General features: G+C 45.0%; 1 protein-coding gene across 1 annotated transcript in view; it reads left to right on the top strand.

Moving 5' to 3' along the window:
• The window catches only part of LOC144606634 (glycoprotein endo-alpha-1,2-mannosidase-like protein), a 37682-nt gene extending 22071 nt beyond the window's left edge, over positions 1 to 15611 (top strand). Inside the window, exons 3-4 of the mRNA XM_078422908.1 lie at positions 9934 to 10010; positions 13754 to 15611. Coding sequence (XP_078279034.1) covers positions 9934 to 10010; positions 13754 to 14390 — 714 coding nt within the window. The 3' untranslated portion in view covers positions 14391 to 15611. The remainder of the gene's footprint in view (positions 1 to 9933; positions 10011 to 13753) is intronic.
• The last annotated feature ends 2759 nt before the right edge of the window (positions 15612 to 18370 follow it).

Raw genomic sequence — 18370 nt, 5'->3', positions numbered from 1 at the left:
AAATCTTAATAGAATTACGAGTTGCCATGAATTTTTAAAATTGAAATAGCATTTAATGAGTTTTTAGTTTAGTTTAGCGATACAGCATGGAAACAAGTCCTGCTGCCCACCGAGTCCATGCCGACCATTGATCACCCATTCACACTAGTCCTGTTATCCCACTTTTTCATACGCTCCCTACACATTAGGGGCAATTTTACCGAGGCAAATTAACCTGCAAACTTTGAGGAGGGAAGATAAAGAGCGGACAAGAAGGTCTAGCGTATTTGGATTTTCAAAAGGCAGTTGATACTCTGTAAAAAGGTCACTACGCAAGATAAAAACTCATGTTATTGGGAAGGTATGTTAGCCAGGACAAAGACTTGGAGAAAGAGAGATGGTGTAAATGAGCATTTTCACATTGGCAGTCGGCATCTACTGGGGTGCCATGGGAATCAATGCTGGCCCACAACTATTTACAAACTACGTGAACCAGGCAAGTATACTGCAGCCAGATTTGCTATAAGTACAAAGATAGATGGTGAATCAAGCTGTGAGGAGCACACAAAGGGATTATAAAGGGAAATAAGTAGGTTAGGTGAGTGGGGGAAAATTCAACTGTAGGAACAGAAAGAAAATTGTTTACATAGTGAGTAGGCTGAAGTACAGAGGGACCTAATTGTCCTTTTTTTCCCTCAGATTATAATATTGGAGGCCATTCAGCCATCTATTCTATGCCAGCTCACACAGCAACCTATTAATCCCCCACCAATTTTCCCGTAACCTATTCTCTTTTTTTGATTTTTTTAACGTGGAATTAATAAAATTATAAAATGCAATGAGAAATTTAAAGTGCAATTGGTCGGCACGGTGGCATAGTGGTAGAGTTGCTGCCTTACTGCGCCACAGATGCAGGATCGATCCTGACTACGGGTGCTGTGTGTACAGAGTTTGTACTTCTCTCTGTGACCGCGTGGGTTTTCTTCGGGTGCTCTGGTTTTCTCCCACATTCCAAAGACGTGCAGGTTTGAAGGTTAATTGGCTTTGATAAGAATTGTAAATTGTCCTTAGTGTGTAGGATCGTGTTAGTGATCGTTGGATGGCATGGACTTGGTGGGCCGAAAGGCCTCTTTCCCAGCGGTGTCTCTAAACTAAACTAAACTAAATTGGGCCCATGACAAAGTGTCATTTATGACAAAATCAGCATTTCAGAGTGCAGAAGTAATGCAATGTTATAGAATCCGCTGCGTAACGAAATTGACATTGCGGACCAGAAATCATGTCAGAATTTTATGCCAGAACTCAAAACACTGGAGGAATTTGGCAGGTCAGTCAGCATCTGTGGAGGGAATGGACAGGCAACATTTCAAGTCAGGACTGTTCGAATCATAGAGCCAAACAGCATAGAAATAGATCCTTCGCTCTAACTGCCCTTACCGACCAAGATGCCCCATCTACACCAGTCCCACCTGCCCGCGTTTGGCCCATAATCCTCTCAACCTTCATATCCATATACCTGTCTAAATGTCTATTAAAGACTCTTCTTCAGACTGATTATAGGAATAGAAAGCTGGATAAGACAGATAGGGCTGGACAAAGCCTGGCAAATGATAGGTCCAGTTTTATCCTCCTTACTACAATCAGCCTGAAGGTTCCAATCTGAAACGTGGTCTGACCATTCCCTCCGCAGATGCTTTCTGACCCACTGACTTCCTCTGATACTTTGAGTCTTGCTTAAGACTCCAGCATCTGCAGTACATTATGGCCTCATAGTTTATGTTAGCTCGCAGAGCAATCCCATCAATTCCATTCTCCCACTTCCCTGCAATTTATTCTCTCTCATGGGCCTCCTTGGCTCTTCTGCCACCTACATACACTAGGGGCAATTTACAGTAATCATTTAAAGAAACATATGATGAAAGAATGGATCATTTGGGCTTACATTCACTGGAATTTAGAAGGATGAGAGGGGATCTTATAGAAACATATAAAATTCTTAGAGGATTGGATAGGCTAGATGCAGGAAAAATGTTCCCCATGTTGAGGGAGTCCAGAACCAGGGGTCACAGTTTAAGTATAAGGGGAAGGCCATTTAGGACTGAGATAGGAGAAACTTTTTCACCCAGAGACTTGTGAATCTGTGGAATTCTCTGCCACAGAAGGCAGTGGAGGCTATTTCACTGGATGTATTCAAGAGAGAATTAGATATAGCTCTTCGGGCTAACAGAATCAAGGGATATGGGGAAAAAGCAGGAACAGGGTACTGATTCTGAATGATCAGCCATGATCATATTGAATGGCGGTGCTGGCTCAAAGGGCCGAATGGCCTACTCCTGCACCTACTTTCTTTATGTTTCTCTTTGAAATACAGAAGGTTAGCATGCAGGTACAAGAAATAATTAGGAAGACAAATAAAACACTGTACTTCAAGGAAAATAGGCACAAATTGCTAGAGTAACTCAACAGGACAGGCAGTATCTCTGGATAGAAGGAATGGGTGACGTTTTGGGTCTCGACCCTTCTTCAGACTGAATATTGTTGAGGGAGGTCAAACGAAAGAAGGGTCTCGACCCAAAACGTCACCTATTCCTTCTCTGCAGAAATGCTGCCTGTCCTGCTGAGTTACTCCAGCATTTTGTGTCTACTGTGTAAACCAGCACCTGTAGTACTTTCCTACACTGTACTTCAAAGAATGGTGTGTAAAAATACAGAAAACTTCTACAACTCTATAATGCTTTGATGGGACTAGAATAAAATCAAGGGATTTGGGGAAAAAGCAGGAACAGGGTACTGATTCTGGATGATCAGCTATGATCATATTGAATGGTGGTGCTGGCTCAAAGGGCCGAATGGCCTACTCTTGCACCTACTTTCTTTCTATGTTTCTATATGAAATAAAGTCTCAAACGATACATTAGCACAGATAATTATTGTTTACATGTAAATTTTGAAAATGAAATGAGGCCATTTATTCCAGAATTTCAATAGAAGATTTAGAAGGAAGTTTTGATCTAAACAGGGACCTCTGTTAAAATCCTGCTCATGCTGTACAAATTGAATTAAAATGTTTCATCTGATCTAAGCAATATTCTAAGCAAATTTACGCCCACACCTCTCAACTCAAGAGCAGGGCTCTCTCTACCATGGTTTCCTCCTCCATCTCTCCTTGTGCAAAATCAAAAAGGGGAATAGATTGGGTGAAGGCACAGAATCTTTCAAACAGCGTAGGGGAATCAAGAACCAGAGGACGGGTTTAAAATCATGAGCAGAATTAGGCCATTTGGCCCATCAAATTTACTCCACCATTCAACCAATTCCGGCGCTATCATCACGGACCTCACCAATTCTGGCACTTTACCCTCTAATGCCTCCAACCTTATCGTTCCCCAGCCCCGCACGGCCCGATGTTACCTTCTACCTAAAATCCATAAACTGAACTGTCCCGGCAGACACATTGTTTCTGCCTGTTCATGTCCCACCGAACAATCCCTGTTCCAGACGTACATCGGCCCCATCCCCGAACTCTACCTCCGCTACATCGACGACTGCATTGGTGCTACCTCTTGTACCCATGCAGAACTCACTGACTTCATACACTTCACTTCCAATTTCCATCCTGCTCTTAAATATACTTGGACTATCTCTGACATCTCCCTCCCGTTTCTGGATCTCACCATCTCCATCTCAGGGGACAGACTAGTGACTGACATCTTCTACAAACCCACTGACTCCCACAGCTATCTGGACTACACTTCTTCCCACCCTGTCTCCTGCAAAAAGTCTATCCCCTACTCACAATTCCTCCGTCTACGTCGCATCTGCGCCCGGGATGAGGTGTTTCACACTAGGGCATCAGAGATGTCCTCGTTCTTCAGGAAACGGGGCTTCCCCTCTTCCATTATAGATGAGGCTCTCACTAGGGTCTCTTCTACATCCCGAAGCTCCGCTCTTGCTCCTCCCTCCCCCCACTTGCAACAAGGACAGAATCCCCCTCGTTCTCACCTTTCACCCCACCAGCCAGCGGATCCAACGAATCATTCACCAACATTTCCGTCACCTCCAACGGGACCCCACTACTGGCCACATCTTCCCATCCCCTCCCCTTTCTGCGTTCCGCAGAGACCGTTCCCTCCGTAACTCCCTGGTCCACTCGTCCCTTCCTACCCAAACCACCCCAACCCCGGGCACTTTCCCCTGCAACCGCACGAGATGCAACACCTGTCCCTTTACCTCCCCCCTCAACTCCATCCAAGGACCCAAATCGTCTTTCCAGGTGAGACAGAGGTTCACCTGCACCTTCTCCAACCTCATCTATTGTATCCGCTGCTCTAGATATCAACTTCTTTACATCGGCGAGACCAAACGCAGGCTCGACGATCGTTTCGTTCAACACCTTCGCTCAGTCCGCCTTAACCAACCTGATCTCCCGGTGGCTGAGCACTTCAACTCCCCCTCCCACTCCCAGTCTGACCTTTCTGTCATGGGCCTCCTCCAGTGTCATAGTGAGGCCCACCGGAAATTGGAGGAACAGCACCTCATATTTCGCTTGGGCAGCTTGCAGCCCAGCGGTAAGAACATTGACATCTCCAACTTTAGATAGTTCCTCTCTTCCCCTCCCCATTCCCAGTTCTCCCTCTATCTTCCTGTCTCCACCTCTATCCTTTCTTTGTCCCGCTCCCCTGACATCAGTCTGAAGAAGGATTTTGACCCGAAACGTCACCCATTCCTTCTCTCCTGAGATGCTGCCTGACCCGCTGAGTTACTCCAGCATTTTGTGATACCTTCGGTTTGTACCAGCATCTGCAGTTATTTTCAATCATGGCTGATCTATCTCCCCTCCTAACCCGATTCTCCTGCCTTCTTGGAAGTAAGAATAGAAAGGCAGATTATTATCTGAATGGTGTCAAGTTAGGAGGAGGGGGAGTTCAACGAGATCTGGGTGTCCTAGTGCATCAGTCAATGAAAGGAAGCATGTAGGTACAGCAGGCAGTGAAGAAAGCCAATGGAATGTTGGCCTTCGTAACAAGAGGAGTTGAGTATAGGAGCAAAGAGGTCCTTCTACAGTTGTACCGGGCCCTGGTGAGACCGCACCTGGAGTACTGTGTGCAGTTTTGGTCTCCAAATTTGAGGAAGGATATTCTTGCTATGGAGGGCGTGCAGCGTAGGTTCACTAGGTTAATTCCCGGAATGGCGGGACTGTCGTATGTTGAAAGGCTGGAGCGATTGGGCTTGTATACACTGGAATTTAGAAGGATGAGGGGGGATCTTATTGAAACATATAAGATAATTAGGGGATTGGACACATTAGAGGCAGATAACATGTTCCCAATGTTGGGGGAGTCCAGAACAAGGGGCCACAGTTTGAGAATAAGGGGTAGGCCATTTAGAACGGAGATGAGGAAGAACTTTTTCAGTCAGAGGGTGGTGAAGGTGTGGAATTCTCTGCCTCAGAAGGCAGTGGAGGCCAGTTCGTTGGATGCTTTCAAGAGAGAGCTGGATAGAGCTCTTAAGGATAGCGGAGTGAGGGGGTATGGGGAGAAGGCAGGAACGGGGTACTGATTGAGAGTGATCAGCCATGATCGCATTGAATGGCGATGCTGGCTCGAAGGGCTGAATGGCCTACTCCTGCACCTATTGTCTATTGTCTATTGTCTATTGTCTATTCTCCCCATAACCTCTGACATTTGTGAGAGGGAAAAAAATGTATAGGAACCTGAGGGACATTTTCACCCAGTGGGTGGTGGAAATATGAAATGAGCTGCCAGAGGAGGTAGTTGAGGCAGGTACTATAACATTTAAAAGACACTTGGAAGATACAAGGATAGGTTTGCAGATATATGGGCCAAATGCAGGCAAATGGGACTGGCTGAGATGGGGCATTTTAGTCAACAAAGTCGAGTTGAGCTCTTTCGGCACTGTATGACTCTATTGTTTGAAACTGATGGAAACTAATTTGATGTCAATCTATGGGGTGTAGATTTATTTAGTCCCCGTTGCTCACAGGAGCAGAGCTGATAGTCATCATCTCCCTTGATTCAGGCTACCCCTGAACCCTGGTCCTCAAAGCTAAAGCATGATGTTCCTGTTCTGCACAGCAGTGATTTGCCAATCTCTTTGAGGTTTCTAAATCTTGACTTCCCACACACTTAGAGGATGACAAGGGCAAAGCAATCAATACAGATAAACCAAAGTACTTAAATGCTGACATGTTCTCATTCTGATCGATAGCCTCTGGCAATGGTTGGGAAAACAAAATTAAACCCAAGCATGCCAAGGTCAGCAGGAGAGCAAGTAATTATGCATTTAAGTTCTTTAAGAGTTGTATCCATTTTTTAACAATACATTTTGATCATCAACATTGAGATACGAAATTAACAGGGCAATTCAAGGAGCAAAACAACACCTTGTTTGTTTGCGGGATGGAGATGGTACCATTTATTATCCATCCCGAAATCCTCTTCAACTGAGTTCAGGTCAATCACATTGGTGGGTTCTGAAGTCACAGACAAGCAAGACTGGGTAAATGTAACAGTTTCAATCCTTGAAGGACACTCATGAACCAGTTATGATTTTGGGACAATCCAGTAGTTTTGAGATTACCATTGATTTAAATGAAAAATGGAATAATCGGAGTGTGGCTTGCATTCCACTGTGGTGATAGAGTGGAGTCTTTTGTAACTGTGAGTACTCCAGATTATTTTTGCTCTTTAGCTGCCAAATCAGGATAATGGGCGGGAACCGCCCGAGTTACGGGAGTGGCGGCCAATGAGGGGGGGGTGGGTGTGAGAAGAGTTCTCCTGCTGCTGGCCGCCCGGGGCTGGGGTGAGTGGCTCCCTCTCCCCTGTACTCTCCCCGGCCCCCAGCCCCAGGGGAGACTCCCCCACCGACAACGGGTCCACGGGTCGTCAGTTGGGGGAGTGTTGCCGGACCCGCAGGAGAGGTTTGGACCCAACCGGGGTTGCCGGGCCCACAGGAGAGGTTTGCACCCAACGGGTCCACGCCCGGCTAGTAACCTATAATAACCAAGCTCAATATTGCAACAGATCATCAAGCTAAAAAGGTTGCAGTGATTCTACTAGGGTAGATGGGTCCAGAGAACCATAAATGTCCAAGCAGTTATATGAAGGGCACTAATTAGCTAAGAAAGGGTCTTTGAATATTCTTGAAGGAGGTTGAAGTCGCTCTACAACTCCAAATAGATCTGTTATCCATTCACATTAACTAAGAGAGAAACACATAGCTTAAGTCCTGCTGTTATATTTTTAGCCACGGAGACCAAATTTGTATGCAGTACTCCTTCTTAAGAGACTCATTTTAGCTCTCTGCTCTTTAAGGGAAACTTCTAGAGTGATGTCACATGGCAGTCGGCAATGTGCTGCTTTCTGTGGTTTTAGGAACTTGCGTTTAAGTGAGATCATTTCAAGAAAATTCTACTCCATGAGGAAGACACATTACAAAACATCCATCCCCAAATCACATTTGTACCAACAGAGCAAACACAACCCTTCGCCTTTCAACAAGGTTCTGGCTGATCCTGCGCTTTGTCAACTCTCTTCCCCAATCTCCATCCTCTGTACATGTTGCTGACCAAGAAACAACTACTTCATTATTGAATCGATCCAAGAGTTGCGCACCAGTTCTCTTCCAAAGGTGTCTCACCTTCACTTAAAGAAATGATTCCTCACTTCAAAGATAGACACAAAATTCTGGAGTAACTCAGAGAGACGGGCAGCATCTCTGGAGAAGTGGATAGGTGATGTTTCGGGTCAAGACACTTCTATTTTTGATAGAAACCAACATCTGCAGTTCATTTTTATTGCACCTCCTCATCTCAATGTTTTTTTTTAAATGACGAGCCTAGTTCTCCCCACTCTGCAGCTGGAGGATACCACTCGGCATCAACCCTGTCAATCCCTCTCTGAACTTTGTTTGCCTCAATGCAGTTATTTATCATTCTTTAAATTCCATGTTATCCCACTTTCCCGTCCACTCCCTACACACGAGCAGCAATTTGCAGAGGGCAATTAATCCACACATCTTTGGGATGTGGGAGGATACCTGAGCATGGGATTGAAGGCAACAGGGAGAATGTGCAAACTCCACACAGACAGCATGATCGAACCTGAGTCTCTGACATTGTGAGGCAATGGCTCTGTCAGCTCCACCACTGTGCTGCCATAGTATGAGCCTAGTGATTGCTGATACAGTTCAGCATTTTAAAATGCTGCACGGGGCGGCACGGTGGCGCAGCGGTAGAGTTGCTGCCTTACAGCGAATGCAGCGCCGGAGACTCGGGTTCGATCCTGACTACGGGCGCCGTCTGTACGGAGTTTGTACGTTCTCCCCGTGACCTGCGTGGGTTTTCTCCGAGATCTTCGGTTTCCTCCCACACTCCAAAGACGTACAGGTACGTAGGTTAATTGACTGGGTAAAATGTAAAAATTGTCCCTAGTGTGTGTAGGATAGTGTTAATGTGCGGGGATCGCTGGGCGGCGCGGACTCGGTGGGCCGAAGGGCCTGTTTCTGCGCTGTATCTCTAAAAAATCTAAGAAGATTATGACAGGGCTACACTGGCTCAGATTATACTTTATGCTGCAAGAGGAACATCTGCTACGTTCTGATACAGGGTTTTGACCCAAAACGTTGACCATTACTTTCCATCCACAGATGTTGCTCAACACGATGAGTTCCTCCAGCAGCTTCTTCAAATTATTCCTTGTGATCCATCTCAAAACACGATACTCAGTCTAAGCTCATGTTCAATATCTTCTTGACAAATGATAAAGTCAAAGCTAAATGAAAAATGCTAGGCCTATTTCCATCAGAGAACCAATGAGTTCAAGTTGATGAAGTTCAGCATTTTAAATCGATGACAGGAGAAGATTGCACTTGGGCTGGTAGATTGATTATGTGTTGGCTTTCAAAAAAACAAACTAAGGAGTATTGTTAGAATTGTATATCAAAATATTAGTTTAGATGCCAGAAAATATTCTCTTTCACTATGTCATCAGACTCTTGGATAGATATGTTACCAAAATGTGCAACTAATACCAACAGAATGAAGCTAGTTTTTCTGAGATATCAGAGCATCTCAAGAAAGTGAAAGATACCTCTACTGTTACCAACATTGTGTCTAATAACACCCTACCCAACCATTTATCATCACATTGTTGTGGTTATCTTTTAGACACATAACAGACCTTAGAACATAGAACAGCACAGCACAGAAACAGGCCCTTCAGCCCACAATGTCTGTGCCCAACACGATGCAAAGGCAAACTCTTATCTGCCTGCACATGATCCATGTCCCTCCATTCAGTGTGCCTCTCCAAAAGCTCCATAAACCCCATAACTCATATTGCACCAAAGAGAATAAACCACAGGGGGCGAGGTTTTTTAGTTTAGAGATACAGCGCGAAAACAGGCCTTTTCGGCCCACCGGGTCCGTGCCAACCATCGATTAACACTATCCTACACCCACTAGGGACAATTTTTACATTTACCAAGCCAATTAACCTACAAACCTGTACGTCTTTGGAGTGTGGGAAGAAACTGAAGATCTCGGAGAAAACCCACGCAGGTCACGGGGAGAACGTACAAACTCCGTACAGATAGCACCCGTAGTCGGGATTGAACCCGGGCCTATGGCGCTGCATGCGACGTAAGGCCGCAACTCTATCGCTGCCATCGTGGTGCCCTGGGGATTTATCCACCTTAAGGCTTTTCAAGACCCCCCAATACCTCCTCTTTCTTAATCACAAACTGCCCATGCATTTTAGTATTCTCCACACTTATTTCACTGTCCTCCACGCACATCCCCAGACCAAGCACAAATTCCTTCCTTTATCCTTGAGCGGTCCAACCGTCTCCCTGGTTACTCTCTAGTTTTTAATGTAGTTATTAATGTAATAGCCTTTTGTCTTTTAAAATTCTGTGCATTATTATTTTTCTTAGGTGGCATTTCATATCTTGCCATATACAGGACGTGATGAGCACTCGCTGTATGAGAACATCAAATACATCGTGGACAAGTAAGTGCTTGTATTGAACAAATCCTCATCCAAACTCCCATGACACATGCTAAGACAATTTTAAAAAAGGGCCCCAACTCGAAACATCACCCATCCTTTGTCCCCAGAGATGTTGCCTGCCCTGCTGAGTTACTCCAGAACATTGTGTCTATCTAAGTTTAGTTTAGTTTGGAGCGACAGCATGGAAACAGGCTCTTCAGCCTGCCTAGACCATGCCAACCATCTGCCACTCGTTCACACTAGTTTTTTTGTTATCCTGCTTTCTCATTCACTCCGTACATGCTAGGGGCAACTTTTTTATGAGGTCAATTGACCTACAGACCCACATGTCCTTGGGATGTGGGAGGAAAAAGGAGCATCCAGAGAATTCCCACGCGGTCACAGGGAGAACATGCAAACTCCACACAGACTGCAGCCGAGGTCAGGGTTGAACCTGGGTCTTCTGGCGCTGTGAGGTAGCGGCTCTACCAGCAGCACCACCATGCCCCCCAAAGTGATGAGATTGTGTGCTCTAAGGGGGATGGACACATCTCTCAAAACAGAATGGGAATAAAATCATATTAAACATTTGAGGCCATTTTCACGCCATCACACCTTATTTAGTATAATTGTGCCTATAAAGGGGCAATGCTGTTTAGTGGTGGGGAAGCTTTAACAACGTAAGGCATGTGACAATCCCATATGTGTGTGTAATCATCTCACACAAGATAGAATGGATCGATTACAGGGCAGAAGGCAAAACATTATTTCAACCAAGGTTTCAAAGGTTTTTTATTGTCACATGTACCAATTAAGGTCCAGTGATATGTGAATAGCCATACGAAATGTCGTGTAATATGGGAGTTGGCATTCTGGCTTGAATCTGACATTCCACTCATTAATCCTGACTAAAATTATTCTCCACCCCATGCTTCTTCCAAGATAAACAAGACAGTAGCTAACAAGAGAGTCCTCAAATACAAATTTCACTGTCAAAGATTTTGTTATCCAGATGGAATTTTATAATAGTGCATTTCAGTATTTTACTTGAATTTCACATTATACCTCTACTGTTTAAAAGATTCAAAACCAGTTCAGAAAAGTATAACCTTATTGTTTTGGTTTAGGTTTACCATTGTCACATCTGCCAAGGTACAGTGAAAACTTTTGTTTTAGATGCTATCTAAAGAGATCAGATATACCGTACATAAATGCAACCAAGTCAACTCGTACAAAAGATAGAGCAAAGGGAAAGATACAGAGTACAGAATATCATTCTCAGCATTGTTGCGCATCAGTTCCATAGACACAATGCCCACAGTAGGGTAGAGGTGAATCAGACTACCCTGATTTATGGAAATACAGTTCTGAAGCCTGATAACAGAAGAAAAGAAGCTGTTCCTTTGTCTGGTGATAATGTGCTTTCAAGCTTCGAAACCTTCTGACGAATGAGAGCCGGGACAAGGAATGACTGTCTGAGGCAGCATGAAGTGTAGATGGAGTCAATGGTGGGAAGTCTAGTCTGTGTGATGGACTGGGCTACATCTACAACTCTGCAATTTCTTGCGGTTTTGGGCAGCAAATCAAGCTGTGATGCAACCTGACAGAATGCCTTATCATATATCATATATATACAGCCGGAAACAGGCCTTTTCGGCCCACCAAGTCCGTGCCGCCCAGCGATCCCCGTACATTAACACTATCCTACACCCACTAGGGACAATTTTTACATTTACCCAGCCAATTAACCTGCATACCTGTACGTCTTTGGAGTGTGGGAGGAAACCGAAGATCTCGGAGAAAACCCACGCAGGTCACGGGGAGAACGTACACACTCCTTACAGTGCAGCACCCGTAGTCAGGATCGAACCTGAGTCTCCGGCGCTGCATTCGCTGTAAAGCAGCAACTCTACCGCTGCGCTACCGTGCCTTCTGTGGTGCATTTGTAGATGTTTGTAATAGACAATGGAAATTTCCTGTCTCCTCAGGAAGTAGAGGTGATTGTGTGTCTTCATGGTTGTCGCACCAATGTGGTTGGTCCACGACAGATCATTGGTAATATTAAGGGAGGTGAAGCTCTCAACCATTTCCACTCCTGCACCCTAGATGCTGATTGGGGCATGTACTCCACCACACTTACTGAAGCCAATAATTAGCTCTTTCATCTTGCTGACATTGAGGGAGCAGTTATTGTCCTGACACCGCATCACTAGGTTCTCTACCTCTTTCCTATACTCCATCTTTTCATGGTTCATGATTTGGCCCACCTTTCAGTGGTGTCATTGCAAACGTAGATGGAGTTGGAGCTAAATTTAGCTGTAGAGGTGTGAGTGTGTAGGGAGAACTATGGGGGACTAGGTAAGCAGCTTATCCTCCAGGTTTTTGTGTCTGCCTTCGATTTAAACCAGCATCTGCAATTCTTTCCTACACACGCAGCTTATCCCCACTGATTGTGGTCTGTGGGTCAGAAAGTCGAGGATCTAGGTCCAGGAGTTTGGATGGGATTATAGTTTTGAAGGCAAAGCTACTGTCAATAAATGGGAGACGTAAAATATGAGTTCTTGTAGTCTAGGTGTTCCAGAGATGAAGGCAACTCAAGTAGAATAGGTAGAGTGAAGGGGACGATACAGAGTGCAAAATATAGTTCCCATCGTTGTGGCGCACCAGTTTTACAAAGTCCAATGTCCTTAATGGAGTAGGGGTGAGTTGAATATTGCCCTAACTTATGGAAGGACCACACAGTGGCCTGATTACAGAGGGGAAGATGCTGTACCTGAATCGGGTGGTGCACTCTTTCAATCCTTCTGCCCGACAGAAGAAGGGAGAAGGAATGAACGGGGTGGGATAAGTCTTTGATTAGGTTGGCTGTTTCTCCGAGGCAGGGTTCACAAGGTTTTCTTTTGAGCAGTAATTTTAAAATCTGTTATAAGAAAATAACTGCAGATGCTGGTGCAAATCGAAGGTATTTATTCACAATATGCTGGAGTAACTCAGCAGGTCAGGCAGCATCTCAGGAGAGAAGGAATGGGCGACGTTTCGGGTCGAGACCCTTCTTCAGACTGATGTCAGGGGGGGGCGGGATAAAGGAAGGATATAGGTGGAGACAGGAAGACAGTGGGAAATCTGGGAAGGGGAGGGGAAGAGAGGGACAGAGGAACTATCTAAAGTTGGAGAAGTCAATGTTCATGCCGCTGGGCTGCAAGCTGCCCGGGCGAAATATGAGGTGCTGTTTCTCCAATTTCCGGTGGGACTCACTATGGCACTGGAGGAGGCCCATGACAGAAAGGTCAGACTGGGAATGGGAGGGGGAGTTGAAGTGCTCAGCCACCGGGAGATCAGATTGGTTAACGCGGACCGAGCGCAGGTGTTGAACGAAGCGATCGCCGAGCCTGCGTTTGGTTTCACCGATGTAAATAAGTTGACATCTGGAGCAGCGGATGCAATAGATGAGGTTAGAGGAGGTGCAGATAAACCTCTGTCTCACCTGGAAAGACTGTTTGGGTCCTCGGATGGAGTTGAGGGGGGAGGTAAAGGGACAGGTGTTGCATCTCGTGCGGTTGCAGGGGAAAGTGCCCGGGGATGGGGTGGTTTGGGTAGGAAGGGACGAGTGGACCAGGGAGTTACGGAGGGAATGGTCTCTGCGGAACGCAGAAAGGGGAGGGGATGGGGAGATATGGCCAGTGGTTTCTGTTATGGCTTGTTGGTTTCTGTTCTGTTATGGCTTGTTGGCTTAAGAATTCTTCTGTAACAAATTATTTTTGCAGATATGGGGGCCATTCAGCCTTTTACAATTACAGGACCAGCACTGGGAGATTACTACCCATGTTTTACATCTACGACTCCTATCTGACACTCCCAGCCGCCTGGGCCAATCTCCTCACCCCGTCTGGATCTTCCAGTATTCGCAATACGCAGTATGACGGCATCTTCATCGGGCTGTTGGTAGAGGAAAAGCACAAACAGGACATCCTGGAATCAGGATTCGATGGATTATACACTTACTTTGCGTCCAATGGCTTCTCATTTGGATCATCCCATCAAAACTGGAAGACTATCAAGACTTTCTGTGACAGCAACAACCTGATGTTCATTCCAAGTGTGGGGCCTGGGTACATAGACACCAGGATACGCCCATGGAATAATCACAACACAAGGAGTAGGGTCAGTGGGAAGTACTACGAAACGGCCCTTCATGCCGCCCTCACAGTGAGGCCAGAGATCATCTCCATCACGTCTTTCAATGAATGGCACGAGGGCACCCAGATAGAGAAGGCCGTGCCCAAGAAGATCGCACAGTACACCTACTTGGACTACCAGCCACATGAGCCAAATCTGTACTTGGAGTTAACCCAAAAATGGGCCAAACACTTTAGCAAAGAGAAAGAACAATGGCTGATGTAAAATATTTACAACTGAACTTTGGCTTTTGTTTTTCTTTAAATAAATTGACAAGTTTTTTCCAACTACTGGAGTTTACAGAATATGCCTTTAGCAGCCCCATGTTACCGAATGTCCATATGTTTGCCCATGTTACAAACACTGGAGCTGAATGGTTGTGTTGTCAAATCAATCAAGCACATTCCTTGAGATTGTTTGACTAACATACCTCTCATAAGATTCTGGATTGAGTTAAGTTATATCTGAGATAATCCCTCCCCAAGGAATGCTGCCCGACCCGCTGAGTGTTTGCACGGTTTGCTGCTTTAACGAGTCTGTTGGGCACATTGGGAACCCGCGATGATTATAAATCCTCACTGCCCCATCACCTCCACCCCCGCCGCTCGGCCCCGCGCGCTGGGGACGGGACCGGAGCGTGTTTAAGAAACAGACAGGAATGCGGAGGAGTCGCTGTGGTGGATGTTTAAGTTAAAATGTATTTTGTGTGTTCTGTTGCTTTTTATTGGTATGACTATGACAAATGAAATTCCTCGTATGTTGCAAAACATACTTGGCTAATAAAGTATGAGTATGGTACATGGATAGGACAGGTTTGGGGGGGATATGGACCAAACGCGGGCAGGTGGGATGAGTGTAGATGGGGCATGTTGGCCGGTGTGGGCAAGTTGGGCCGAAGGGCCTGTTTCCACTCTGTGACTCTGACCACGTGATGTCTCTCTAAGTGTAAAGCTCTGTGTCAATAGTTGTAGCTGTATCACTCTATGACTCTATGAATCTTAGACAGTGGAGGCCAATTCACTGGACATTTTCAAGAGAGAGTTGGATTGAGCTCTTAGGGCCAACAGAATCAAGGGATATGGGGAGAAAGCAGGAACGGGGAATTGATTCTGGATGATCAGCCATGATCATATTGAATGGCGGTGCTGGCTCGAAAAGCCGAATGGAACCACATCCGAATTTTTAGCTGTTGGTCAAGTTCTCTCTTCTGTCCCCATTCCATCTATCTCTTTTACAAAACAAAATACAATGTTCATTTCTCATGTCCACACAGTAAGAGAGTCTAGGACCAGAAGCCATAGCCTCAGAATAATAGGGCGTAACTTTAGAAAGATGAGGAATTACTTTAGTCAGAGGGTGATGAATCTGTGGAATTCATTGACACAGATGGCTGTGAAGGTCGTCAATGGATATTTTTAAGGCAGAGATTGACAAGTTCATGATTAATGCAGGTATCAGGGGTTATGGGAAGAAGGCAGGAAAATGGGGTTGACAGGGAAGGATAGATCAGCCATGATTAAATGGTGGAGTAGGCCTGATGAGCCAAATGGCCTAATTCTGCTCCTACAACTCATGAATAGCTGCTGCAAGTATTTTCTACAAGGAATGGACGCCAAAATGAATTCATTTTGTTTGGGGTTGTCAGATCAAGTAAAGGGCACTCTCCACATGTCTGGGTTGTAGAACACAAAGTCTTTGGGCCAGGTAGAGACTGAAGTGGTGCACGTCCTAACTGGCAACCTTGCATTCGTATTATCATTTCGAGGTAAGCAACTCAAGAGTTTTAATGTGTGTAAAAATCTGAGGTTTATTTGAAATTCCAGTCAAAGGAATATAGGAGCAGAATTAGGCCATTTAGCTCATCAGGTCTACTCCACCATTCAATCATGGCTGATCTATCATTCCCTGTCAACCCCATTTTCCTGCCTTCTTTCCATAACCCCTGATACCCATACCAATCAAGAATTTGTCAGAATGCCTTAAAAATATCCATTGACAACCTTCATAGCCATCTGTGGCAATGAATTCCAGATTCGTCACCCTCTGACTAAAGAAATTCCTCCTCATCTTTCTAAAGTTACACTATTATTCTGAGGCTATGGACGTGTGGACATGAGAAATGAACATTGCATTTTGTTTTGCAAAAGAGATAGATGGAATCGGGATAGAAGAGAGAACTTGACCAACAGCTAAAAATTCAGATAAGTGGTTCTAAGATATCTCAGATATAACTTAACTCAATCCAGAATCCTATGAGAAGTATGTTAGTTAAACAATCTCAAGGAATGTGCTTCATTGTCTTTGGCAACACAACCATTCAGCTCCAGTGTTACAACATGGGCAAACATATGGACACTCGGTAACATGGGGCTGCTAAAGGCATATTGTATAAACTCCAGTAGTTGGAAAGCATTCTCTACCCTGAAGTTAAATCACCTATATTGAAGGAGGAAGAATTAAAAAAAAGTTAGTGAATTTAGGGCTGTGAGGAACTGGCACAGAAAGGAGATGAGGCCTGGGCAAGTCATATGTAATCATATTGAATGGTGGGGAAGGCTTGAGGGAATGAATGGCCTCTTTGTGCAGCTATTTTCTCATGTAGACATGAATCACTTTTAGTTAACACGTAGAGCCCAGGGCATCGGTGGCAAGTGGTGTGTATTACGAAAATACAAACAACTTGAAGAAAACATGAGTAGTAACTGATAAGGAAATGGCTGCACTTACAGAGAAGAAAACTCACAATGGAAAGAAAGTATTTATTTGTCTGTAAATTACTTCCATCACTGTGAATTATAAATTAACCATACCTGTCTTTGGGAAGAATTCTATATATAGATCTCTTTTTTTCCTGCAACGTTGAATGATTGATTATTTAGCATTGCAAAATGATGGCTGTAGGTTTCTATAGTTTATAATGATTGGATTTTAGAATCATATATCTATATACTAAAACTCTTGTTTGTTTGTTCCTGAACTACAGCCAAAACGGAACATGATCGCACGACAATTTTAGGCCCACCTTACTCACCGTCGTCTCTTTGGTGCTAATGGAAGAGGTTTCATTGAAATTGGTGTTATATTTTTTAAGTTATTCACATTTTAAAGTTGAAATCTATCTCCTATGAGGGAGGGGGTGGGGGGGAGGGAGGGAGGGGGACGAGGGAGGATAAGGGGGGTTGAGAGGGATGGAGTGGGGAGGAGGAGAAGGAGGGAGGGGAGGGGGAGGGAGAGGGGAGGGGAGGGGGGTAAGGGAGGGGGGCGGTGGGGGGTAGAGGGGAAAGGGAGGGGGGGAGGAGGGGGTGCTGCACCAATGCAGGAGAGGTTCAGGCCCAACGGGTCCACTTAGCCTAGTATGCAATTAAAGATCAATATGAACTGCTGAAACCTGCCATATTTTTGTTATATGGGCCAATTGAGCTAGGTAATATGAACAAAATTAAGTGCCACTATTTCATATGGGTAAATATAAAAGCTGAAGCAATGTGTGGATGCTAATATTCAGAGAAACGGATAATAGGGAGATGAAATATGAGAGCAAAGCACGAGGAAAAATAATGAAAGAATGAAAAGGCATGAAAATGAAAGAGACAGAAGGGTGAGAGAAGGAGAAAAGCAAGATGCAGGGAACGGACAAAAGAAGTACAAGACCAGATTATTATCATATCATCATCATATCATATATATACAGCCGGAAACAGGCCCTTCGGCCCTCCAAGTCCGTGCCGCCCAGTGATCCCCGCACATTAACACTATCCTACACCCACTAGGGACAATTTTTACATTTACCCAGCCAATTAACCTACATACCTGTACGTCTTTGGAGTGTGGGAGGAAACCGAAGATCTCGGAGAAAACCCACGCAGGTCACGGGGAGAACGTACAAACTCCTTACAGTGCAGCACCCGTAGTCAGGATCGAACCTGAGTCTCCGGCGCTGCATTCGCTGTAAAGCAGCAACTCTACCGCTGCGCTACCGTGCCGCCATGCCACATATTGACCTCCTATCATGAATAAAGTACAAAATTGAAGAGCCATTACTTTCTTTCCTTCAAGATCTATCACAACCTGTAACACCAGCAAACAGAAAATGGGAGTACCCTGAATGTCCTCATTCCAAACTAGTTTCTTATCAACCTCCAATTCCACATTACTGCACAAGTTTAATTCATTTTCTTTGTCATGTGAAGTCAACTTTCACAGGG

This window comes from Rhinoraja longicauda, chromosome 27, assembly GCF_053455715.1.
Source record: "Rhinoraja longicauda isolate Sanriku21f chromosome 27, sRhiLon1.1, whole genome shotgun sequence".
In the NCBI taxonomy this organism is placed as follows: domain Eukaryota; kingdom Metazoa; phylum Chordata; class Chondrichthyes; order Rajiformes; family Arhynchobatidae; genus Rhinoraja; species Rhinoraja longicauda.
The sequence above is the reverse complement of the archived record's forward strand: the minus strand, read 5'-3'. Positions and strand labels throughout refer to the sequence as shown.